At 50.5% G+C, this 24,967-nt stretch overlaps 1 protein-coding gene across 6 annotated transcripts in view; it reads left to right on the top strand.

The window, feature by feature from the left end:
- Nucleotides 1-22,108: 22,108 nt before the first annotated feature.
- The window catches only part of LOC147108425 (lipoprotein lipase-like), a 389,032-nt gene continuing 386,173 nt past the window's right edge, over nucleotides 22,109-24,967 (top strand). For 3 of the 6 annotated variants that reach the window (XM_086005050.1, XM_086005049.1, XM_086005051.1), the window contains exon 1: nucleotides 22,109-22,353. In XM_086005050.1, coding sequence (XP_085861176.1) covers nucleotides 22,257-22,353 — 97 coding nt within the window. In that variant the 5' untranslated portion in view covers nucleotides 22,109-22,256. The remainder of the gene's footprint in view (nucleotides 22,354-24,967) is intronic. The other 3 variants (XM_086005047.1, XM_086005048.1, XM_086005046.1) reach the window with 3 other exon arrangements.

The raw sequence follows: 24,967 nt of genomic DNA, 5'->3' as shown, positions 1-24,967 counted from the left end.
GGCATCGGAGGTTTGGTCCACCCGTCAATGGCGACGATGAGGGACCCCTCCAAAACCAGTTCTTATTACCCTTGATGGGCCTTCAAAAACCACGAAACTAGAAGTTATAGACTTAAACAAGTTGGCTTTTAATCACTAAGATCAGAGCTAACATCTCAACACGCCGACTGGTTCACAGGAATGAGTCATACAGATCCTGGGATCTTTATGTAAGAGAAGTCAGGGGCGGAGCCAAGAGCCAAGACCTGGAACCTCCCAGGTTAGTCGGGAAAGAGGAAGTGAAACTATACACAGTGGGGGAGGGTAATATACATGAGTGCAAAACGAATACAGGATCAAGACAAACAGATTTCATTACATTCACCCCTTCTATAGATTTAGTCCATCGGGCTGATGTTTCTTAAAAGTTGGTATCAGTGAGTCTGTCAGGAGGTTTTGCAGTTCTCAGTGATCGGCGCAAAGCCACTTGGGGTGCCTCTAGGGGAGTGGATTCTGGCTCCTCCGCTGTCCGGGCCTCCGCAGTGTCTTCCAGGTTATCTGCAGTGTCCTCCAGGTTAAAGTTGGGTATTGATACCTCTGGGCGTCCTGTCTCTTTGTAGTGTAGGTCTTCATCGGGTAGTCTCCCATCGTTCTCTCCGCTCCCCGAGGGAGCGAGGTCTTTTATGGAAAAAGTGTCCTCTCGCCCGTCAGAGTATTCGATATAGGCGTACTGAGGGTTTGCATGGAGGAGCTGTACCTTTTCCACAAGGGGGTCCGTTTTATGGCCTCTCACGTGCTTCCGCAATAGTACTGTCCCCGGAGACGTCAGCCACGCGGGTAGAGATATGCCCGAGGTGGCTTTCCGGGGGAAAACGAATATCTTTTCATGAGGGGTAGCGTTAGTGGCAGTACATAACAGAGACTTTATGGAGTGGAGCACGTCTGGGAGGACTTCCTGCCAGCGGGAGGTCGGAAGGCCTTTTGACTTTAAGGCTAACGTGACAGCCTTCCAAACAGTAGCATTCTCCCTTTCCACTTGCCCATTACCCCGGGGGTTGTAGCTAGTGGTTCTGCTAGTGGCTATCCCCTTCGAGAGCAAGAACTGGCACAGCTCATCACTCATGAATGACGTCCCCCTATCGCTGTGTATGTAGTTCGGCATGCCAAACATGCAGAATAGATTACAGAGACACTTGATGACCGTGGCACTGGTCATGTCTGGGCAGGGAATGGCGAAGGGGAAGCGGGAATATTCATCAATGATATTGAGGAAGTATACGTTATGTTCGGCAGAGGGAAGGGGTCCCTTGAAGTCCAGACTTAGGCGCTCGAATGGCCGTGTGGCTTTGATAAGGTGTGCACGGTCAGGCCTGTAGAAACGAGGCTTGCATTCCGCACAGATGCGGCAGGCTCTGGTCATTGCCCTGACCTCCTCGATGGAGTGGGGCAGATTGCGAGACTTTATAAAATGGTATAGTCGGGTGACCCCTGGGTGACAGAGGCCGTTGTGGTGACCCTGTAATTTGTCCGTATGAATGCTGGCACACATTCCTCGCGATAGGGCGTCTGGGGGTTCATTAAGGGCTCCCGGCCTGTACATAATATCATAGTCGAACGTGGATAGTTCGATCCTCCACCTGAGTATTTTGTCATTCTTGATTTTCCCCCTTTGTTTTTTATTAAACATGAAAGCCACCGACCGCTGGTCGGTGAGCAGGGTGAAACGTTTGCCAGCTAGGTAGTGTCTCCAGTGCCGCACTGCCTCCACTATAGCATGTGCCTCCTTCTCGACAGAAGAGTGCCTGATTTTAGGTCCCTGAAGGGTTCGGGAGAAGAAGGCCACAGGTCTCCCAGCCTGATTGAGGGTCGCAGCTAAGGCAAAGTCTGACGCATCACTTTCGACTTGAAAGGGAATGCATTCGTCCACTGCACACACTGCAGCCCTTTCAATGTCCTGTTTAATACTGGTGAAAGCCTCCCGAGCTTCAGCTGATAGTGGGAAGGACGTCGATTTAATGAGGGGTCGGGCCTTATCAGAGTAATTGGGCACCCATTGGGCATAATACGAAAAAAATCCCAGGCACCTTTTTAAAGCTTTGGGATTGTGTGGCAGGGGCAGTTCCTTTAGGAGTCGTAATCGGTCAGGGTCCGGTCCAATTACCCCATCTTCCACCACACAGCCGAGGATGCAGAGACGGGTTGTGTTGAAGACACGTTTGTCTTCGTTGTAGGTTAGATTCAGCTTTAGGGCAGTTTTTCAAAATCTCGCAAGATTTAGATCGTGGTCTTGCTGGTTGTGCCTGCAGATAGTGACATTGTCCAGATAGGGGTAGGTAGCTTGTAGTTTATTCTCGTCAACCATGCGGTCCATCTCACGTTGGAAGACCGAGACCCCATTTGTTACTCCGAAGGGCACTCTGAGAAAATGGTAGAGGCGTCTGTTCGCCTCGAAGGCGGTGTATGGGCGGTCCTCCATTCTAATGGAGAGCTGGTGATACGCGGATTTGAGGTCGATAGTCGAGAAGACTCGGTATTGCGCAATCTGGTTGACCATTTCTGATATGCGGGGTAAAGGGTAGGCGTCCAGCTGGGTATAAATATTAACAGTCTGGCTGTAGTCAATTACCATCCGTTTCTTTTCGCTATTTTTAACTATGACTACTTGGGCACGCCACGGGCTGGTGCTGCATTCAATAATGCCTTCCCGCAGGAGTCTGTCCACTTCCGCCTTGATAAAGTGTCTGTCTTCCAGACTGTACCGTCTACTTTTGGTCGCTATGGGCCTAGAGTTCGGAGCGAGATTAGCGAATAAAGAGGGCGGGCTGATTTTTAAGGTTGATAGGCCACAGACTGTGAGTGGCGGCTGGGACCCGCCATATGCTAGCGTGACACTTTCGTGGTGGCACTGGAAGTCCAGGCCCAAGATTACATTAACACAGAGTTCTGGCATCACGAGGAATTTAAAATCCTTGTAGTCCGTGCCTTCTACAGTCAGTGTTACCACACAGTAGCCCAAAATGTCCGAAGTGTGGGGCTTAGCAGCCATAGCAATTCTGCTCCATGTAGGGGTTACCGTTAATGAGTGCCGCCGTACCAGGCTAGGGTGGATAAAACTCTCGGTACTCCCACAGTCAATTAAACATTTCGTTAAATTCCCGTTTACCTGTATGTCCATCATGGATTTTGTCAACGGGTGTGGCCTGGATTGATCCACCGTGATCGAAGCCACTGTTGGGCCCTGGGCGGCCGTTGAGTCTGGAAAAGATGGCGGATCCCAAGATGGCAGCCCGCACGGCACGCACAAGGCGGTGACGGAGTTGGAAATCGGATTCCCCCTGCAGACTTTGCTAAAATGCCCCTTTTTCTTACATTTGAAGCATGTAGTGTCCTTTGCTGGGCATCGTTGTCTGGGGTGCTTGGCCTGGCCGCAGAAGTAGCATTTTGGGCCTCGAGACATTGCCGCTGTCGTAGGACTCCTGGGTGAACTTCTGTGTGGGGACTCCGGCGGCGTAGAGCTGGTCTGAGACCTGGATGGGGAAGATGGCTGATTCCAAGATGGCGGCCCCCTCGGCACGCACGAGGCGGTGAGGGCCGCATGGCCGGAAGAATAAGAGTCAGAGTTTTTCTGGGCCACGTCCAGCGATTGTGCAGTGGCCACTGCCTTTTTTAAGTCCAGGACCTCCTTCTCCAGCAGTCTCTGCCGGATATAATTCGATTTGAGGCCCGTGATGAAGGAATCGTGGACCAATTCGTCAGAGTACGCATTGGCCGTCACAGCCTTGCAGTTACAGTCCCGGACCAGGTCCTTTAGGCCCTGTAAGAAATCGTCCATTGATTCCTCTGGTCGCTGCCTGCGTGTAGCCAGCAGATGTGTGGCGCACACTTCGTTTACCGGCCTCTGGTATTGGGCCTTCAGGATAGTGATGGCCTCCGTGTAAGAGGTTGCATCCCGGATGAACGAATAAATCCGATGACTTACGCGAGTAGTCAGTAGACTCAGTTTATCTACCTCGCTAGCGGATGAGGCCCCCGCGAAGAGTTCGAAGCATTTGAGCCTGTGTCCAAATTGATTTGATGCTTCAGCAGAATGTGGATCCAAGTCCAGACGCTCTGGTTTTAGGAGTCGATCCATCCTAGTATTCTTTAGTGATTAAAATTGATGGGCCTTCAATAACCACAAAAATAGAAGTTATAGAATTAAACAAGTTGGCTTTTAATCACTAAGATCAGAGCTAACATCTCAACACGCCGACTGGTTCACAGGAATGAGTCATACAGATCCTGGGAGCTTTATGTAAGAGAAGTCAGGGGCGGAGCCAAGAGCCAAGACCTGGAACCTCCCAGGTTAGTCGGGAAAGAGGAAGTGAAACTATACACAGTGAGGGAGGGTAATATACATGAGTGCAAAACGAATACAGGATCAAGACAAACAGATTTCATTACATTCACCCCTTCTATAGATTTAGTCCATCGGGCTGATGTTTCTTAAAAGTTGGTATCAGTGAGTCTGTCAGGAGGTTTTGCAGTTCTCAGTGATCGGCGCAAAGCCACTTGGGGTGCCTCTAGGGGAGTGGATTCTGGCTCCTCCGCTGTCCGGGCCTCCGCAGTGTCTTCCAGGTTATCTGCAGTGTCCTCCAGGTTAAAGTTGGGTATTGATACCTCTGGGCGTCCTGTCTCTTTGTAGTGTAGGTCTTCATCGGGTAGTCTCCCATCGTTCTCTCCGCTCCCCGAGGGAGCGAGGTCTTTTATGGAAAAAGTGTCCTCTCGCCCGTCAGAGTATTCGATATAGGCATACTGAGGGTTTGCATGGAGGAGCTGTACCTTTTCCACAAGGGGGTCCGTTTTATGGCCTCTCACGTGCTTCCGCAATAGTACTGTCCCCGGAGACGTCAGCCACGCGGGTAGAGATATGCCCAAGGTGGATTTCCGGGGGAAAACGAACATCTTTTCGTGAGGGGTAGCGTTAGTGGCAGTACATAACAGAGACCTTATGGAGTGGAGCACGTCTGGGAGGACTTCCTGCCAGCGGGAGGTCGGAAGGCCTTTTGACTTTAAGGCTAAAGTGACAGCCTTCCAAACAGTAGCATTCTCCCTTTCCACTTGCCCATTACCCCGGGGGCTGTAGCTAGTGGTTCTGCTAGTGGCTATCCCCTTCGAGAGCAAGAACTGGCGCAGCTCATCACTCATGAATGACGTCCCCCTATCGCTGTGTATGTAGTTCGGCATGCCAAACATGCAGAATAGATTACAGAGACACTTGATGACCGTGGCACTGGTCATGTCTGGGCAGGGAATGGCGAAGGGGAAGCGGGAATATTCATCAATGATATTGAGGAAGTATACGTTACGGTCGGCAGAGGGAAGGGGTCCCTTGAAGTCCAGACTTAGGCGCTCGAATGGCCGTGTGGCTTTGATAAGGTGTGCACGGTCAGGCCTGTAGAAACGAGGCTTGCATTCCGCACAGATGCGGCAGGCTCTGGTCATTGCCCTGACCTCCTCGATGGAGTGGGGCAGATTGCGAGACTTTATAAAATGGTATAGTCGGGTGACCCCTGGGTGACAGAGGTCATTGTGGAGACCCTGTAATTTGTCCGTATGAATGCTGGCACACATTCCCCGCGATAGGGCGTCTGGGGGTTCATTAAGGGCTCCCGGCCTGTACATAATATCATAGTCGAACGTGAATAGTTCGATCCTCCACCTGAGTATTTTGTCATTCTTAATTTTCCCCCTTTGTTTGTTATTAAACATGAAAGCCACCGACCGCTGGTCGGTGAGCAGGGTGAAATGTTTGCCGGCTAGGTAGTGTCTCCAGTGCCGCACTGCCTCCACTATAGCCTGTGCCTCCTTCTCGACAGAAGAGTGCCTGATTTCAGGTCCCTGAAGGGTTCGGGAGATGAAGGCCACAGGTCTCCCAGCCTGATTGAGGGTCGCAGCTAATGCAAAGTCTGACGCATCGCTTTCGACTTGAAAGGGAAAGCATTCGTCCACTGCACACACTGCAGCCCTTTCAATGTCCTGTTTAATACTGGTGAAAGCCTCCCGAGCTTCAGCTGATAGTGGGAAGGACGTCGATTTAATGAGGGGTCAGGCCTTATCAGAGTAATTGGGCACCCATTGGGCATAATACGAAAAAAATCCCAGGCACCTTTTTAAAGCTTTGGGATTGTGTGGCAGGGCCAGTTCCTTTTGGGGGAGTAATCGGTCAGGGTCCGGTCCAATTATCCCATCTTCCACCACACAGCCGAGGATGCAGAGACGGGTTGTGTTGAAGACACGTTTGTCTTCGTTGTAGGTTAGATTCAGCTTTAGGGCAGTTTTTCAAAATCTCGCAAGATTTAGATCGTGGTCTTGCTGGTTGTGCCTGCAGATAGTGACATTGTCCAGATAGGGGTAGGTAGCTTGTAGTTTATTCTCGTCAACCATGCGGTCCATCTCACGTTGGAAGACCGAGACCCCATTTGTTGCTCCGAAGGGCACTGTGAGAAAATGGTAGAGGCGCCCATTCGCCTCAAAGGCGGTGTATGGGCGGTCCTCCGTTCTAATGGGGAGCTGGTGATACGCGGATTTGAGGTCGATAGTCGAGAAGACTCGGTATTGCGCAATCTGGTTGACCATTTCTGATATGCGGGGTAAAGGGTAGGCGTCCAGCTGGGTACAAATATTAACAGTCTGGCTGTAGTCAATTACCATCCGTTTCTTTTCGCTATTTTTAACTATGACTACTTGGGCACGCCACGGGCTGGTACTGCATTCAATAATGCCTTCCCGCAGGAGTCTGTCCACTTCCGCCTTGATAAAGTGTCTGTCTTCCAGACTGTACCGTCTACTTTTGGTCGCTATGGGCCTACAGTTCGGAGCGAGATTAGCGAATAAAGAGGGCGGGCTGATTTTTAAGGTTGATAGGCCACAGACTGTGAGTGGCGGCTGGGACCCGCCATATGCTAGCGTGACACTTTCGTGGTGGCACTGGAAGTCCAGGCCCAAGATTACATTAACACAGAGTTCTGGCATCACGAGGAGTTTAAAATCCTTGTAGTCCGTGCCTTTTACAGTCAGTGTTACCGCACAGTAGCCCAAAATGTCCGAAGTGTGGGGCTTAGCAGCCATAGCAATTCTGCTCCATGTAGGGGTTACCGTTAATGAGTGCCGCCGTACCAGGCTAGGGTGGATAAAACTCTCAGTACTCCCACAGTCAATTAAACATTTCGTTAAATTCCCGTTTACCTGTATGTCCATCATGGATTTTGTCAACGGGTGTGGCCTGGATTGATCCACCGTGATCGAAGCCACTGTTGGGCCCTGGGCGGCCGTTGAGTCTGGAAAAGATGGTGGATCCCAAGATGGCGGCCCGCACGGCACGCACGAGGCGGTGACGGAGTTGGAAATCAGATTCCCCCTGCAGACTTTGCTAAAATGCCCCTTTTTCTTACATTTGAAGCATGTAGCGTCCTTCGCTGGGCATCGTTGTCTGGGGTGCTTGGCCTGGCCGCAGAAGTAGCATTTTGGGCCTCGAGACATTGCCGCTGTAGTAGGACTCCTGGGTGAACTTCTGTGTGGGGACTCCGGCGGCGTAGAGCTGGTCTGAGACCTGGATGGGGAAGATGGCTGATTCCAAGATGGCGGCCCCCTCGGCGCGCACGAGGCGGTGAGGGCCGCATGGCTGGAAGAATAAGAGTCAGAGTTTTTCTGGGCCACGTCCAGCGATTGCGCAGTGGCCACTGCCTTTTTTAAGTCCAGGACCTCCTTCTGCAGCAGTCTCTGCCGGATATAATTCGATTTGAGGCCCGTGATGAAGGAATCGCGGACCAATTCTTCAGAGTACGCATTGGCCGTCACAGCCTTGCAGTTACAGTCCCGGACCAGGTCCTTTTGGCCCTGTAAGAAATCGTCCATTGATTCCTCTGGTCGCTGCCTGCGTGTAGCCAGCAGATGTGTGGCGCACACTTCGTTTACCGGCCTCTGGTATTGGGCCTTCAGGATAGTGATGGCCTCCATGTAAGAGGTTGCATCCCGGATGAACGAATAAATCCGATGACTTACGCGAGTAGTCAGTAGACTCAGTTTATCTACCTCGCTAGCGGATGAGGCCCCCGCGAAGAGTTCGAAGCATTTGAGCCTGTGTCCAAATTGATTTGATGCTTCAGCAGAATGTGGATCCAAGTCCAGACGCTCTGGTTTTAGGAGTCGATCCATCCTAGTATTCTTTAGTGATTAAAATTGATGGGCCTTCAATAACCACAAAACTAGAAGTTATAGACTTAAACAAGTTGGCTTTTAATCACTAAGATCAGAGCTAACATCTCAACACGCCGACTGGTTCACAGGAATGAGTCATACAGATCCTGGGATCTTTATGTATGAGAAGTCAGGGGCGGAGCCAAGAGCCAAGACCTGGAACCTCCCAGGTTACATAAGAACATAAGAAATAGGAGCAGGAGTAGGCCAATTGGCCCCTCGAGCCTGCTCCGCCATTCAATAAGATCATGGCTGATCTGATCCTAACCGCCAATCCACTATGACAGGACTATCTCCTGAATCCAACAGAATTAGACGCACGAAACAGGAGCAGGATCAGGCTACACGGCCCCTGGGCCCACTCCGCTACCCACAGGGCCATGCCCGATCCGAACCTAGACTCATGTCCAAATTCCTGCCCGCTCCCCGTAACCCTTAATTCCCTTTTCTTCTAGGAAACTGTCTATTTCTGTTTTAAATTTATGTAATGATGTAGCTTCGACAGCTTTTTGGGGCAGCATATTCCATGGTCCTACCACCCTCTGAGTGAAGTAGTTCCTCCTCATCTCAGTTTTGAAAGAGCAGCCCCTTATTCTAAGACTATGCCCCCTAGTTCTAGTTTCACCCATCATCTGGAACATCCTCCCTGCATCCACCCGATCCAACCCCTTCACAATCTTATATGTTTCAATAAGATCGCCTCTCATTCTTCTGAACTCCAATGAGTAGAGTCCCAATCTACTCAACCTCTCCTCATATGTCCATCCCCTCATCCCCGGGATTAACCGAGTGAACCTTCTTTGTACTGACTCGAGAGCAAGTATGTCTTTTCTTAAGTATGGACACCAAAACTGTATGCAGTATTCCAGGTGCGGTCTCAACAATACCTTGTACAACTGAAGCAATACCTCCCTATCTTTATATTCTAACCCCCCTAGCAATGAAAGCCAACATTCCATTGGCCTTCTTAATCACTTGCTGCACCTGCATACTAACCTTTTGAGTTTCGTGCACCAGGACCCCCAGATCACTTTGTACTTCAGTACTTTCCAGTTTCTTGCCATTAAGATAATAACTTGCTCTACGATTTTTCCTGCCAAAGTGCATAACCTCACACTTTCCAGTATTGTATTCCATCTGCCAAATCTCTGCCCACTTGCTTAGCCTGTCTATGTCCCCTTGCAGGTTTTATATGTCCTCCTCACTCGCTACTTTCCCTCCCATCTTAGTATCATCTGCAAACTTTGATATGTTACACTCGGTCCCCTCCTCCAAATCGTTAATATAGATTGTAAAGAGTTGGGGACCCAGCACTGACCCCTGCGGAACACCACTGGTTACTGATTGCCAGCCTGAGAATGAACCATTTATCCCAACTCTCTGCCTTCTGTTAGATAGCCAATCCTCTATCCATGCCAGAATATTACCCCCAATCCCGTGATTTTTTACCTTACGCAATAATCTTTTGTGTGGCACCTTGTCAAATGCCTTTTGGAAGTCTAAATACACTACGTCCACTGGTTCACCTTTATCCACCCTATATGTCACTTCCTCAAAGAACTCCAGCAAATTTGTCAAACATGACTTCCCCTTCATAAAACCATGCTGACTTTGTCCTATTAAATTATGATTATCCAAATGTCCTGTTACTGTCTCCTTAATAATGGACTCCAAAATTTTACTTACCACAGATGTTAGGCTAACCGGTCTATAGTTTCCAGCCTTCTGTCTGCTGCCCTTTTTAAATAAGGGTGTTACATTAGCAGTTTTCCAGTCTGCCGGGACCTTTGCTGAGTCCAGGGAGTTTTGGAAGATTATTACCAATGCATCCACAATCCCTACCGCCACTTCCCTCAAGACCCTAGGATGTAAGCCATCAGGTCCAAGCGATTTATCCGCCTTGAGTCCCATTATTTTACCGAGTACCACTTCCTTCGTGATTTTGATCGTGTTTATCTCCTCCCCCCCTATAGCCCCCTGCTTGTCCAGTGTTGGGATATTCTTGGTGTCCTCTACTGTAAAGACTGATACAAAATATTCATTCAGTGTTTTTGCCATCTCAATATTTCCCACCATTAATTTCCCGATCACATCCTCTAAGGGACCGACATTTACTTTAGCCACCCTTTTTCTTTTTATATAATTATAAAAACTGTTACTATCTGTTTTTATATTTTTTGCTAGTTTACTTTCATAATCTATCTTCCCTTTCTTAATCAATCTTTTTGTTATTTTTTGCTGTCTTTTAAAGTTTTCCCAATCCTCTATCCTCCCACTAGATTTGGCTACCTTATATGCCCTTGTTTTTAGTCGAATACTATCCTTAATTTCTTTACTTAGCCACGGATGGCTGTCCTTTCTTTTACACCCTTTTCTTCTTAGTGGAATATACTTTTTTTGGAAGTTGTAAAATAACTCCTTAAATGTACACCACTGATCATGTATCGTCTTACCCTTTAATCTATTTTCCCAATCCACTTTACTCAATTCCGCTCTCATACCTTCATAGTCTCCTTTATTCAAGCTTAGCACGCTTGTTTGAGATACAACCTCCTCACCCTCTAATTGAATATGGAATTCAACCATGTTATGGTTACTCATTCCCAGGGGATCCTTTACTAGGACATTTTTAATTAATCCTGTCTCGTTACACAGGACCAGATCTAAGGTTGCTTGCCCTCTGGTCGGTTCAGTTACATACTGCTCAAGAAACCCATCCCTAATACACTCAATGAACTCATCCTCAAGGCAGCCCTGCCCAATTTGATTTGTCCAATTAATATGATAGTTAAAATCCCCCATAATTATAGATGTTCCCTTATTACAAGCCTCAACTATTTCCTGATTGATACTCCGTCCAACCGAGTTGCGACTGTTCGGAGGCCTATAGACTACGCCCACTAGTGTTTTTTTCCCCTTATTATTCCTTATCTCCACCCAAACTGTTTCATTATCCTGATCTTTTGACCCAATATCATTTCTCTGTATTACAGTGATTCCTTCCTTTATTAACATAGCCACCCCACCTCCCCTTCCTTCCTGCCTGTCCTTCCTGATTGTTAAATAACCTGGTATGTTTAATTCCCAGGCATTGTCACCCTGCAGCCATGTTTCTGTAATGGCCACAAGATCATACCCATATGTAGCTATTTGTGCCATTAACTCGTCTATTTTGTTACGAATGCTACGTGCATTCAGATAGAGAACTTTCAAATGTGTTTTGTGACACTTAGTTCCTGCTTTTGCCCTTTTTATTACTTTACCTTTTACTCCATACCTCCTGCCCCTTCCTGACATGCTCTGGTTTTTAATTTCCCCACTGCTACCTAAGTCTATGACCTTCTCTGTTGTCATTTTTATTATTTGTTCTCTAGGAACCTCCCCCCCACTAGTTAGTTTAAAGCCCTCTCTACAGCTCTAGTTATATGATCCGCCAGGACTCTAGTCCCAGCACTGGCCAAGTGAAGCCCGTCCCAACGGAACAGCTCCCTCCTGCCCCAGTACTGGTGCCAGTGTCCCAGGAAGCAAAACCCATTTCTCCCACACCAGTCTTTGAGCCACGCATTTAACTCTCTTATTTTATTTGTCCTAGCCAAATTCGCTCGTGGCTCAGGTAATAATCCAGAGATTATTACCCTTGAGGTTCTGTTTTTTAATTTGACCCCTAGCTGCTCATACTCCTTTAACAGAACCGGCTTCCTAGTCCTATCTATGTCGTTTGTACCAACATGGACCACGACGACTGGATCCACCCCCTTCACTGCAAGTTTCTTTCCAGCCCAGAGGAGATGTCCTTAACCCTGGCACTGGGTAGGCAACACAGCCTACGGGACTCTCGCTCTTGGCTGCAGAGAACTCTATCTATCCCTCTAATAATACTATCCCCTACCACTACAACATTTCTATTTACTCCCCCCTCTTGAATGGCCCCCCGCTCCATGGTGCTGTGGCCAGGTTGCTCATCCTCCCTGCAGTCCCTGCTCCCGTCCACACAGGGAGTAAGAGCCTCGAACCTGTTGGACAAGAGCAAGGGCTGCGGCTCCTCCAACACTACCTCCTGGATCCCCGTACCTGCCTCACTCGTAGTCACACCGTCCTGACCCTGGCCATGGGCTACATCTGAATTAGTTAACTTCATAGGTGTGACCACCTCCTGATACACAGAGTCCAGGTACTTCTCCCCCTCCCTGATGTGTCACAGTGTCCGAAGCTCAGACTCCAGCTCATCAACACGGGGCTGGAGATCCTGTAGCAGCAGACACTTGTCACAGATGTAATCACCGTTAGCCTCAATGGGGTCTACCGGCTCCCACATCTCACAACAGTAACACATCACCTGCTCCATTCTATGTAATTAATTAAAAAAAAAAAATTATTGTTAATTATGGACACCCTCTGCCCGATTATAGATGCTAGTATCCCCTTTAATTAATTGGATTTAAATTAAATCGGGAAAGAGGAAGTGAAATTATACACAGTGGGGGAGGGTAATATACATGAGTGTAAAACGAATACAGGATCAAGACAAACAGATTTCATTACAACCCTATAGCACCCAACAGCTTAGGGCTATGGTGAACCATATCCCAAAGCTCTCCGAAAAGGGAGACCCCTCGATCCACTTCAGGGAAATAGAGCAGGCAGCCAGCGTCAACGACTGCGATAGCGCTGAGCAAGCCAAGATGCTGCTATTCTCCCTGGAGAGTAGTCTCCTCCAATCCCTCTCTGACGAGTGTAAGAGGGGGCAGAGCGGGTATGAGGCGCTCAGGGATGAAGTTCTGGAGGCCATGGGGATGAATGAGGGAAGTCCTTTATCCCGTGTGGAGAAGACAGTCCAGCTCGCAGGGGAAACCCCGTAGGCTTTCGCGGACCGGTTATGGCCGGTGTACCGGAGGGCCTGTCCGGGGACTCCGAACCGGGCGTTCCTGAACGGGGATCCCCTGGCCCATTGGCTCCGTTGCCTGGTGGCGAACAGCTTGCCACAGGTCCAGGCCAAGGCGGAGGTCTGGTTCGACCCCAAGAATCCCCAGACCACCGAACTTACGGTGATCAGACAGTTGACTTTAGCCTATAAAAACAGTAGGGGAACCGATGCACACCCACCTAAGGGGAAGGTGCATGAGGTAAAACCTGGACCGGGTAGGAAAGAGTGGCACCAGGAAGGGAATAACCCCCCCAACACAAAGACAAATTGTTACGGGTGCAGGAAGGATGGTCATTGGCGGAAGGAGTGTAAAAACCCTTGGAAAGACAACAAGGGAAAGAATTCCACAGCCCCAGCCCAAAAGGCGGAGGCAGGAATCCCTCCCGCTGCGGTTGAGTCATTTTTGGACGCAATAAGGTCCATATTGACTGGCCAAGTGAGGGTAGCAGCCGCTACCGGTGCTCTGACCCCGTCAGCCCCATCCAACCCACAGCCCTGACTAGAGCCAGCGCAGCCTGTCGACCTGTGTCCCCTTGAAAATGACGAGGGGAGCAGGCCCTGTGTTAAGACGTGGGTGGAGACGGTGCAGGGGAGATATTCAGTGGACACTGAAGCTTCCAGCACGGTGGTCCATTCGGAAGACCCGACCAATCCACCCAGGTCTAACTAGGTCCCATTTAGCCTAATGGGAGTCACAGGGAACGAGCAGGCTGGGGAAATGGTCAAACCTTTGGCCATAGTTTTAGGATCCCTCCCTACCACGTGGGAGGGTAACCAAAAGACCCATGAGGTGGCCAAGCAGGGGGCCAGGAAAGGAGAGTTCTGGGATCCCTGTAGAGCAGGCCCGGTAGCTGCAGTCTGGGACAAGGGAGGCACACAGTGGGTAGCATTGGCCCCAGACCTAAAGCAGGTCCAAGCCCGAGATCCCGTCTGTGAGGCCGTCCCGGTAAGGAGAGAGAATGGGGAGTCCCAAGAAGTCCCGTTCGGGGCAACGGATGAGGTTTTGAAATAGGCTGCTGGTTATATCAATCAGTGCAAACTGTTTAAACCTGAAAGGAGAAAACAGCCAGTTGGGGTAGGGTCTGAGGATAAAAATCCTCAGCCTGCAGCAGGAGCGAGTTCACAGACTGCACAGGCAGGCGCTGTGGCTTGTTTAAGGGGAGGGGCCATCCCGCCCACTGATTGGGACACTCCCCACTCTTCTGGGATCCAGATGAGGAGGGACCCAAGGGCGAAAACCCTGCCCCTAACCCAGGTGTAGAGGAGAAGGGACCTGAGGTCGAAAACCCCGCCCCGGACCCAGGTGTAGAGGAGAAGGGACCTGAGGTCGAAAACCCCACCCCGGACCCAGCCATGGGACCTAGGGGTGGAGACTCTCGGCTTGCAGCAACAGGCTGCGAAGAGTTACCTGCCCCTAGCCCAGGTTCGGGAGAGGTCAAGCCTGAGGGAGCAGCGGTTCGGGTTAAAGGCCCATCAGCCAAGAAAGCCCCACCCGCCAAGGTCCCTAGAAGGTCCCCATGGACGCCCCAGCCAAGGAAGCCATGGTCACCAGCTCCCCAGTTCAAATGCACAGCCTCCCGAGTCAGGGGGAAGTCAAAGGACAGAGGTCCCCAGCCAGCAGCCACAGGCGGCAAGGAACCAACAGTGCAGAACGGTGCGGCCATGACAGAGGGAGCGGTGTGCCGCAGCCCAAAAAGGAATTAGTCTGGCCGCCCGTAAACGGGCGGCGGATGTATATAGTTTAGGTAATGTATGTTTATATTTTAAGTCAGGTATTTAGCTTAAGTTTGGGTGTTTTAGCTTAAGTTAAGTAAGGTGATGGGTAGTTTTAATTGAGTAATAACCTGCTAAGAGTGTGTGTATTTGAGTCAAGGCCGCAAGGCTGACTATGCTTCACCCAAGCCAGAGAATCTCTTGGGGACCTGGCTGCATGTTTTTGTATCTGTTGCAGAAAGACTTTCAGGATGAAGGGGATCGTAATCCTACTCGCCCTGATGGGACTGAGCCTGGGAAAGAGGGGCGATGTGGAGGACTCTCACATCTATGGGTGCTCAGGAGATAGCGAGCCGATAGCAACCGACGGAAGCGGCAAACGGGATACAGAGGAGACCGCCGTCTACGTCCACGAGGAAAGGTGGCCAGGGTGGCTGGGGTCCAATTCGTCTCAGTACGCCAGCCAGACCGGATTCACATATGAGGAGGCCTCCCTCCTGTGCCCCAGGGTACGGGTCGTTACCACAAGGGTCAGCGTCACCGTAAGGAAGCGTGTATGTCTAAAGTGCAAGGGACACATTCCTCTGGATAGGTGGTGGTGGCTCAGAAAGCTGAGCAAAGATATGAGAAACCCCGCAGTCGAGTGGGAACGGTTGGGGAACAATACCCACCGGACGATTACAGGGACCCACGGGGGATTAAGCGTGTGTTGGGACAAGTGGTGGGAACTGGATCAAGGGATTTACATCTGTATGAGAGGGTCAGCCCCTCAGGCATATCCATTATTTTCCACCGACAGTGGCGAGACACCGGGGAGGGGATGAAGTGGGATACCAGCCGGAAGGTGTGTGCGGTCCCATACTCCCCGATCCCAGTCAATGCCACTGAGCTTGTTACCCACCCCCGAAAGCCCCTGCCCACAGCGCAGGCGGCGAGGTTACCCAGGGAGGGGTGCCCCACCACCACCAAGGGACCAGGGAATGGGTTGGTACTAGTGCCTACCGACCAGATGCTGTACCAGGGGGTACACTACGCTGTAACTTCCATGATTTTAAATCTCACCGAGGTACATTTGCCGGAGTGGTATCCCAAAGAAACAGAGCAGCTATACCAGGCCCTATTATTAAAGGACATGTTCAAGAAGTTTTACGAGTTCGATTTCACCAATGTTGACAAAACTGAACTGTACACCACACACCGCGAGTTTTTGAGTAACACAGGGAGACAAAGAAGGGGAGTATGGAATGATGTTTTTATTGCGTTTAACACTGGGTACTCTGTCATCAACAGTTCGGATGAAATAGAGCTGCAGACCCAGATAAACGGTTTAAAAACACAGTTAAGGAAGATATTAATGGATGAAAACAAGGTACAGGTAGACTACCTTTTATCCGAACTTCCGAAAACCGAAACCCTCTAAAAACCGAAGGTTTTTTCGTTCAGCGTAAGTCGTGCGCACGACATGACCAGAGTGGCGCACAAGTTACGCTGAGCAGAGGGTCAGCGTAAGTCGTGCGCACGAGCCCCCGCGGACCCCCGCCGACCCCCCCGCCGACCCTGACCCCCGCCGGACCCCCGCCGACCACCGCCGACCCCGACCCCCGCCGACTTACGCTGAGCAGAGGGTCAGCGTAAGTCGTGCGCACGACCCCCTGCCGACCCCCCCACGGAACCACCTAACACTCTTCCAAAGGCTCGAAAGCAACGAGAGCTCTGAGCCCGTGGCGGTGCCGGCCCCTGTTCCGACCGAGCACGACGACCTGTTGGTGGAAATGCGGAACTTCATTGCATTCCAGGCTAGCAGCGACGGACAAGCCACGACTGCGGACCCCCCCGCGGACCCCCGCCGACCCGCCCGCGGACCCCCGCAGACCCCGACCCCCGCCGAACCCCCCGCGGACCCCCGCCGACCCCCCCGCGGACCCCCGCCGACCCCGACCCCCGCCGACCCCCCCGTGGACCCCCGCCGACCCCGACCCCCGCCGACCCCCCCCGCAGACCCCCGCCGACCCCCGCCGACCCACCTTCCGAAATCCGAAATTTTCCGAAAACCGAAACACGGCTGGTCCCGAGGTTTTCGGATAAAGGATAGTCTACCTCTAGTGGGCTCGGAGTTGCATGAGGACCTGGCCATGACAGTCCATTTAAAGGAGATTATAGCGGAGTTGGAGAAGCACGCAAAGATGGTAAATGCCCTCATAAGGGAGGACAGAAACGCTTCTGACCAGGCTACGCAGAACGAGGTGTGCGTGCTGTATGGGGCGTGGTTGCTGGGCGAAGGCCGCAGTAATCTGGAGGATCTAAAACAGGGTTTAGTCCCCTCCTAGATCAGCAACAAACACCTCGCAGCCCTCCACCCGTTTGAGAATGCAATAAGCCCGTGCCAACTCTGGCTAGCTTCCGAAGCCTACCCAGTACCAGTGGATTGTGGGCGGTCCAACCAAACGATCATGGGAATAGTAGTTAGGATGCCGGTCATGGGTAGGACAGCCCAACCTACACCGGTATACAGGGTTGAGAACATTGGAGTCAATCAAGGGGGGAGCACTCATTCATTTCACAGCGGTCCCACCTTATGTCATAAAGTGGGAGCACACTATGACAGGTACTGACCTCTCAGGGTGCCGGAGCCGGGGAGCACACATAACCCTGTGTCCCCAGCACTTGAATGCCTATTCAAAACCGCAGTGCGGGTTCAGAGCTGCTGGCGCGAAACCTAAAAATTGTACCATGGAGGCAATGGCACAAGGCCATGTTCCCCCGCAGGTAGCATATATAGGTGGGACATATTGTGTCACCACAAGCGCGTCCCACTACCAGCATGGACAGCATAGCTGGTGACAGCAGTTTCTGCTTTAAACCTGAGGTAGAAGTTCAAGTGGCTCAGGAACGAATTGTCCCCATCCCTGAACCCTCCACTGTTCACTTCACTGTGAAGGAGAATTTTACCAATTTGCAGAAGTATGTGGCGCATTTTAGCTATGAAATTCCCCCTCTCCCAGAACACCTTACCAAAATACTCAAAGCCGTTATAGTTTGCAGAAACATTTTTACACTCTAGAGCAGAAAACACTAGAGATAGGGGCTAAGATATTGGATATTGTGATTCCACCTTGGTGGGACATTTTCAATAACATAGAGGTCCCTTCGTGGATCAGACTGGCCTTCCACATTCTCGTGGTTTGCCAGATAGGGATAGTGTTGTATCTAGTCTGCATTCAGTGCAAGGGAAAAGGTCAGATGCTAGAATTCCAAAACCAGAGGATCTGGAAGGAACATTATGTGAAGGTGGAGGGAGATACACCTGTTTGAGTTTTTTGTATTTCTGATTAAAGATTGTTTTTTGTGTTTGTTGTTTTTAATAAAGATTTAGCGACGCGTTGTTAATAAAGATGTATGTGTACCAAATGGTGCAGGGGCGTTGGACCCTCCATGCTTGGATGTGTGTTAAAGACTGTAGTTATTCTATGTATGCTTATGTACACTACATTTTCGCAGAATGGCAAGTGCATGTGTCGTGGGTATATTAGATAGGTAATTACAGGGGAAAACTGACTATGGAGGGTCAGAAATTTTGCTCACCTTGTAAGGATGATACTTCAAGCAAGTTTTAGTATTACGGGGGGAGTGTAGGATTCACAAAATCCCCACATTCCCCCAAGGTTATTAATAAAAGGGACCCTGTATGGACAATTTAAAAAGGGTACCCAAAAGATGGCGTCCGCACCTTGTGGCCAAAAGCCTGTAAGATTTTAAAAGCTTGGACTCTGCAGCACAGAACAGGCAGTTTTGGGAAATCAAAACTTAAAATGCATTTCTGTGAAAAGGACTTTGTGTTTGAAAAGCCAGACAGTTAGGCAAACATTGAATATGCATTGCATCAGGTCAAAACAGATCAAGCCCAGTTAGGCCTAAACATGAGGCCATTAGTTTGTCCGCATAAATAATCAGAAACAGCTTAAGGGAGCCACCAAGGCTGGACAGGCTGATTAAAATGCATTAATGACAATACAACCCAGACATTGGGGCCATCAGATGTGATAAACAGTCATCTAAAGCCATTTAACTTAGATTGGTATAATCATTTAAAACAGCCCGCCAAAAGTTGGACAATAGACTGACCTGATTTGGCGCGCAGATAAGGGCCATCAGAAGGAGTATAATTGTAGGCCCATCGGTAACCAACGCTCTCTTGCCCTCTTGGCTCTTGCTCTCTTCCTCCTGTGCTTGCCGCCTGGCCACTGCCCGTGTTTTCCCCAAATCGATCAGGGACACCCGGTATCGCACCAGGCAAACACAGGCAAACCAGGCCAGACGAGGCGGGATGAGGTGAGACGAGATGAGATGAGATGAGATGAGATGAGACGAGATGAGATGAGATGAGATGAGACGAGATGAATTGGAAGAAGATTGAAGAACGCTTTGAATAATCGAGCCTTCAATCCAGCTAACCTGTGACTATCTTCATGCAAACTTCAACTGCCACCACCCAAAGAAGAGGAACCATCATCCCTGCGAGGTAAAGTACCCAAGCAAAGACTTTAATCTCGGGGTACTTTACCTGGACGACGTCCTTGCGGCGCCCTGAGACCACGTGATGACGGCAGGCCCCAGAGAGCACAAAAAGCGAACCCCAAGCCCCACAACCGTTTTAACTCAGCTGATTTTGACTCAGTGAGCATGAATTCCTGGCCCCTCTTAGCTTAATCTAGTTAGGTATAGGGGTGGGATAAGTATAAGGGGATTGTTAATGTAGTTTGTTTTCCCTCGATGTGCTGTGCGTTCCCCATTCCCATTTAAGTGTATTTTCGTTTTGATAAGCCTTTAACTACATAGTGATTTTCTCAGTATTTGTAATTTTTATCATCGTTTTAATAAAGTTCATGGTCTTCTTGTACCAAACCAATTGTCTACCCGTTTTTCCTGTATCGCCGCCTGCACCTAAGTCCAGTGTTGAGAACCCAGGGGTGAGGGAGCGATTCAAACCGCTTGCAGGCAGTCAGGGGCATAACTGACTGGCCACACACCATCCCCTACAGGTGGATTGGACTGGGTGAGCGTGGAGTGGAGTGGGTGAGGGTGGGTTGGACTAGGTGAGGGTGGAGTGGAGTGGGTGAGGGTGGAATGGACCAGGTGAGAGTGGAGTGGAGCGGGTGAGGGTGGAGTGGGATGGGTGAGGGTGGGGTGCAGTGGGTGAGGGTGGATTGTACTGGGTGAGGGTGGAGTGGAGTGGGTGAGGGTGGATTGGACTGGGTGAGGGTGGAGTGGAGTGGGTGAGTGTGGATTGGACTGGGTGAGGGTGGAGTGGAGTGGGTGAGGGTGGATTGGACTGGGTGAGGGTGGAGTGGAGTGGGTGAGGGTGGATTGGACTGGGTGAGGGTGGAGTGGAGTGGGTGAGGGTGGGGTGGAGTGGGTGACGGTGGAGTGGAGTGGGATCGGATGTTTTGGAGTGTGTGAGGGTGGAGTGGAGTGGGTGAGGGTGGATTGGAGTGGGTGAGGGTGGATTGGACTGGGTGAGGGTGGAGTGGAGTGGGTGAGGGTGGGGTGGAGTAGGTGAGGGTGGAGTGGAGTGGGATCGGATGTTTTGGAGTGTGTGAGGGTGGAGTGGAGTGGGTGAGGGTGGATTGGCATGGGTAAGGGTGGATTGGAGTGAGTGAGGCTGGAGTGGAGTGGGTGAGGGTCAATTGGAGTAGGTGAGGGTGGATTGGCATGGGTGAGGGTGGATTGTGGTGGGTGAGGGTGGAGTGGAGTGGGTGAGGGTGGAGTGGAGTGGGTGAGGGTGGATTGGCATGGATGAGGGTGGATTGTGGTGGGTGAGGGTGGAGTGGAGTGGGTGAGGTTGGATTGGAGTGGGTGAGGGTGGATTGGACTGGGTGAGGTTGGAGTGGAGTGGGTGAGGGAGGGGTGGAGCGGGTGAGGGAGGGCTGGAGTGGGTGAGGGTGGATTGGAATGGGTGAGGGAGGGGTGGTGAGGGTGAGGTGGAGTGGGTGAGGGTGGAGTGAAGCGGGTGAAGGTGGGTTGGAGTGGGTGAGGGTGGGGTGGAGCGGGTGAGGTGGAGTGGAGTGGGTGAGAGTAGAGTGGAGTAGGTGAGAGTAGGGTGGAGCGGGTGAGGTTTGGGTGGAGTGGGTGAGGGTGGGGTGGAGTGGGTGAGAGTGGAGTGGACTGGTTGAGAGTGGGGTGGAGTGGGTGAGGGTGGGGTGGAGTGGGTGAGGGTGGGGTGGAGTGGGTGAGAGTGGAGTGGACTGGGTGAGAGTGGGGTGGAGCAGATGAGGGTGGGGTGGAGTGGGTGAGGGTGGGGTGGAGTGGGTGAGAGTGGAGTGGACTGGGTGAGGGTGGATTGGGTGAGTGTGGATTGAAGTGGCTGAGGGTGGATTGGAGCGGGTGAGAATGGATTGGAGTGGGTGAGTGTGGAGTGGAGTGGGTGAGGGTGGAGTTGGTGAGGGTGGCGTGGGTGAGTGTGAGGGTGGAGTGGGTGAGGGTGAGGGTGGAGTGGGTGAGGGTGGAGTGGGGTGGGTGAGGGTGGAGTTGGTGAGGGTGGAGTGAGTGAGGGTGGCATGGGTGAGGGTGGGGGTGGAGTGGGGTTGGTGGGGTGGGTGAGGGTGGAGTGGAGTGGGGTTGGTGGAGTGGGTGAGTGTGGAGTTGGTGAGGGTGAGGGTGGAGTGGGGTTGGTGGAGTGGAGTGGAGTGGGGTTGGTGGAGTGGGTGAGGGTGGAGTTGGTGAGGGTGAGGGTGGAGTGGGGTTGGTGGAGTGGCATAAGAGAGAATTTCTACCCAAAATTCACACAAATATGCCCTGAATTCAGAAATTTGAATGACGACCAAAAACTCCCATACCTACTAGGGGAACAGAGAAACTGTGTAACCTTAGCGGCACACTATGTTACAGCTTGCCATAAACAGAGGGACAACCATTAAATCTAAGAAAAGAGTATATATAAATTATATGAATGTATATTTATACACTCAGGGATATATCTGTTTATACACTGTATGGATAGATCTGCGTTTATGTGTTCAACCATAAATGTTTTTCGATGCTTTGGCAACATAAGATGTACCTTGTCATGCCAATAAAGCGATTTGAATTGAATTGAATTGAATTGGTGGAGTGGGTGAGGGTGGAGTGGAGTGGGTTGGGTGAGGGTGGATTGGGTAAGGGGTCGGGTACAGACTGACACTTGGCCCGGGACATTGCCTCCTGTGTAGTTGCTGGAAACAGATTGAAAGCTTGTAGTTGCTGAGAGACGAGCCAGGCGGTGCTGGAGGTATTTAAAGGGTGAGTTTGTGTGTTTGCTATCAGTGCTTGCTGGAGGCTCCTCTCACACAGGCTCAGCTCCGCGCACTGAGGGCTCTCCCACTCCGCCCAGGACGCTGCTTCTCACGATAGCAAAATACTTCTCACCATGGCTCTGTCGCTCTGTCCTGCCCGCATTGCGCCGCTCCTCGGCTTCACCATCCTGCTCATGTGGATCGAGAAAGCGAGGACCGGAAACGCGACAGGTGAGTCAGGAGTGAAAGAGAGAGGGAGAGAAATGGGTGAAGGAGTCAGAGCCAATAAGAGAAAAGGAAGAACTGAAAGAGAGAGAAAGGGGTTAAAGTGAGAAAGGGGTGAGAGAGAGAAAGAGAAAGTTGTAAGATTGAGAGGGAGAGAGTGAAATAAGTACTGACGGTGAGAGTGTGATGGTGAGAGAAAATGAAGGAATGAAAATGAGTGAAGGAGAGGGAAGGAGCGAGTGAGGGAGATTTAGTGAGTGTGAGAGAGTGCGAGTGTGAGCGAGTGAGTGAGAGAATGAGTGTGAGAGAGTGAGTGAGTGAGTGAGAGAGTGAGTGTGAGAGAGTGAGTGAGAGAGTGAGTGTGAGTGAGTGAGAGAGTGAGTGAGAGAGTGAGTGAGTGAGAGAGTGAGTGAGAGAATGAGTGTGAGAGAGTGAATGAGAGAGTGAGCGAGCGAGAGAGTGAGCGAGTGAGCGAGCGAGAGAGTGAGAGAGTGAGAGAGTGAGTGAGAGAATGAGTGTGAGTGAGTGAGTGAGAGTGAGAGTGAGTGAATGAATGAGAGAGTGAGCGAGTGAGAGAGTGAGTGAGAGAATGAGTGTGTGAGTGAGAGAGAGTGAGAGTGAGTGAGTGAATGAGAGAGTGAGCGAGTGAGAGAGTGAGAGAGAGAATGAGTGTGAGTGAGAGAGTGAGAGTGAGTGAGCGAGTGAGTGAGAGAATGAGTGTGAGTGAGTGAGTGAGTGAATGAGCGAGTGAGCGAGTGAGAGAGTGAGTGAGAGAGTGAGTGTGAGTGAGTGAGTGAGTGAGAGAGAGTGAGTGTGAGAGAGTGAGCGAGTGAGTGAGTGAGAGAGAGTGAGTGAGAGAATGAGTGCGAGTGTGAGCGAGTGAGTGAGAGAATGAGTGAGAGAGAGTGAGAGAGTGAGTGAGAGAGTGAGCGAGTGAGTGAGAGAAGGAATGAGTGTGAGAGAGTGAGAGAATGAGTGCGAGTGTGAGCGAGTGAGTGAGAGAATGAGTGAGAGAGAGTGAGAGAGTGAGTAAGAGAGTGAGCGAGTGAGTGAGAGAAGGAATGAGTGTGAGAGAGTGAGAGAATGAGTGAGAGAATGAGAGAGTGAGCGAGTGAGTGAGAGAATGAGTGCGATTGAGAGAGTGAGAGAATGAGTGTGAGTGAGAGAAGGAATGAGTGTGAGAGAGAGAGAGTGAGTGTGAGAGAATGAGAGAGTGAGTGAGAGAAAATATGGCCAAGTTTTACAACTTTAAGAAAGTTGAAGTTGTAGAGTTGGACTTTAAATTGATAATATGTAAATAATCAGTTAACATTCAGACTCTAGATACCGGCAGTTTCCTATGTTCAGAGGCTGTGGGATTTCCCCTTGTCAAAGGGCTTGTATACATATTACTGTATAATTTATATTGGACAGATTTATTACTGGAATGTTTTGATTTTTTGTTGCCCGGGCGCATTATTCCCTCTCTTGTTCGCCCTGTCACTGGGCAGGAAACAAAGCGGGAACTGGCGGGCTGACACTAATCCCAGAGATCTAGAATAAGGTGAGATCTGACTGAGGACCAGGAGGCCGATGTTTAGCTGTTTGAAACCCTGACTGTAACAGGCTGGGATAATGCCTGCTGTGCTGGGGTTGGGATGAGCTGCATCGCCACGGATCCTCTTCAAATTCCTCTTTTAATGAGAAATCGGGAGAATTCTTACTGTAATGCGTGACCGCCGCACAAAATCCCGGGAATGTTGGCTTCGGAATGTGAGATTTCTGAGATTGAGATTTTGTTAGCATCTCATTCATTCTAGCGGGTAAGCAACAAGGACTGGCATTCTGCCATTTTCATTAAAGGAGCAATTTCAGCTCGTTACATTTATCAATGAACAGCGGTCCTCTTCGAGGGACCAGCATTGCAAGGATGCAGCAGGCAATGGGCTTGGTGTATTTGGGAAGGTGCAGGGCTGGTATTGATCCAGCTCCACTGACTGGTAGGGGCGAGCTGTGTGTCTGTGCCCCTCTCTCTGCTCTCGACAGTCGAGTGGTGTGAGAGCCCACCACCAGCAGCCTACAGAATTCAACATTGCTTGACCTTCACTGGCCCTCCAACCCCTCCCCCATGTTTTCAAAAGCCAGTCTGATTTCTCTCCTCCTCCAGTTCCACTTGATGCTTTAAGGAAGTTGTTTAATGTCTCTTAAAGGGACACACCACCTCCTGCAGAGGTTTCCCATCACTGTGAACTCGTGACTGGACTATCATTTCTGAGGCGATAATGTGATTAGTGTCATTTGATCATTGTGTGTTTATAATGTTGCCATCGCAGTGAAGTTGTTTGCAAGAGCTCTGATACCCACCCCCCCCCCCTCCGGATAAACAACACTTTTAATATTGTAACTGAGCAGAGTAGCAGAGTGGGACTATCTTTACACTGCAGACTATCAGTGAACTTCACAGGATACTAACTTGTAGATTTAACAAACATCATTTACTATCATACGACCCTCTGCCCACTTGCAAAATAGAGTGTATGTTGTGGGAGAGAGTATGTGTGTATCCGTGTGTGTATCCGTGTGCATCTGCGTCCATGTGTGTATCCGTGTGCATCTGTCTGCATCCATGTATGTGTCTGTC

Source organism: Somniosus microcephalus, chromosome 13, assembly GCF_052327205.1.
Source record: "Somniosus microcephalus isolate GS21.2 chromosome 13, FLI_Smic_1.0, whole genome shotgun sequence".
NCBI classification, from domain to species: domain Eukaryota; kingdom Metazoa; phylum Chordata; class Chondrichthyes; order Squaliformes; family Somniosidae; genus Somniosus; species Somniosus microcephalus.
This window is presented reverse-complemented; position numbering and strand designations above follow the sequence as displayed.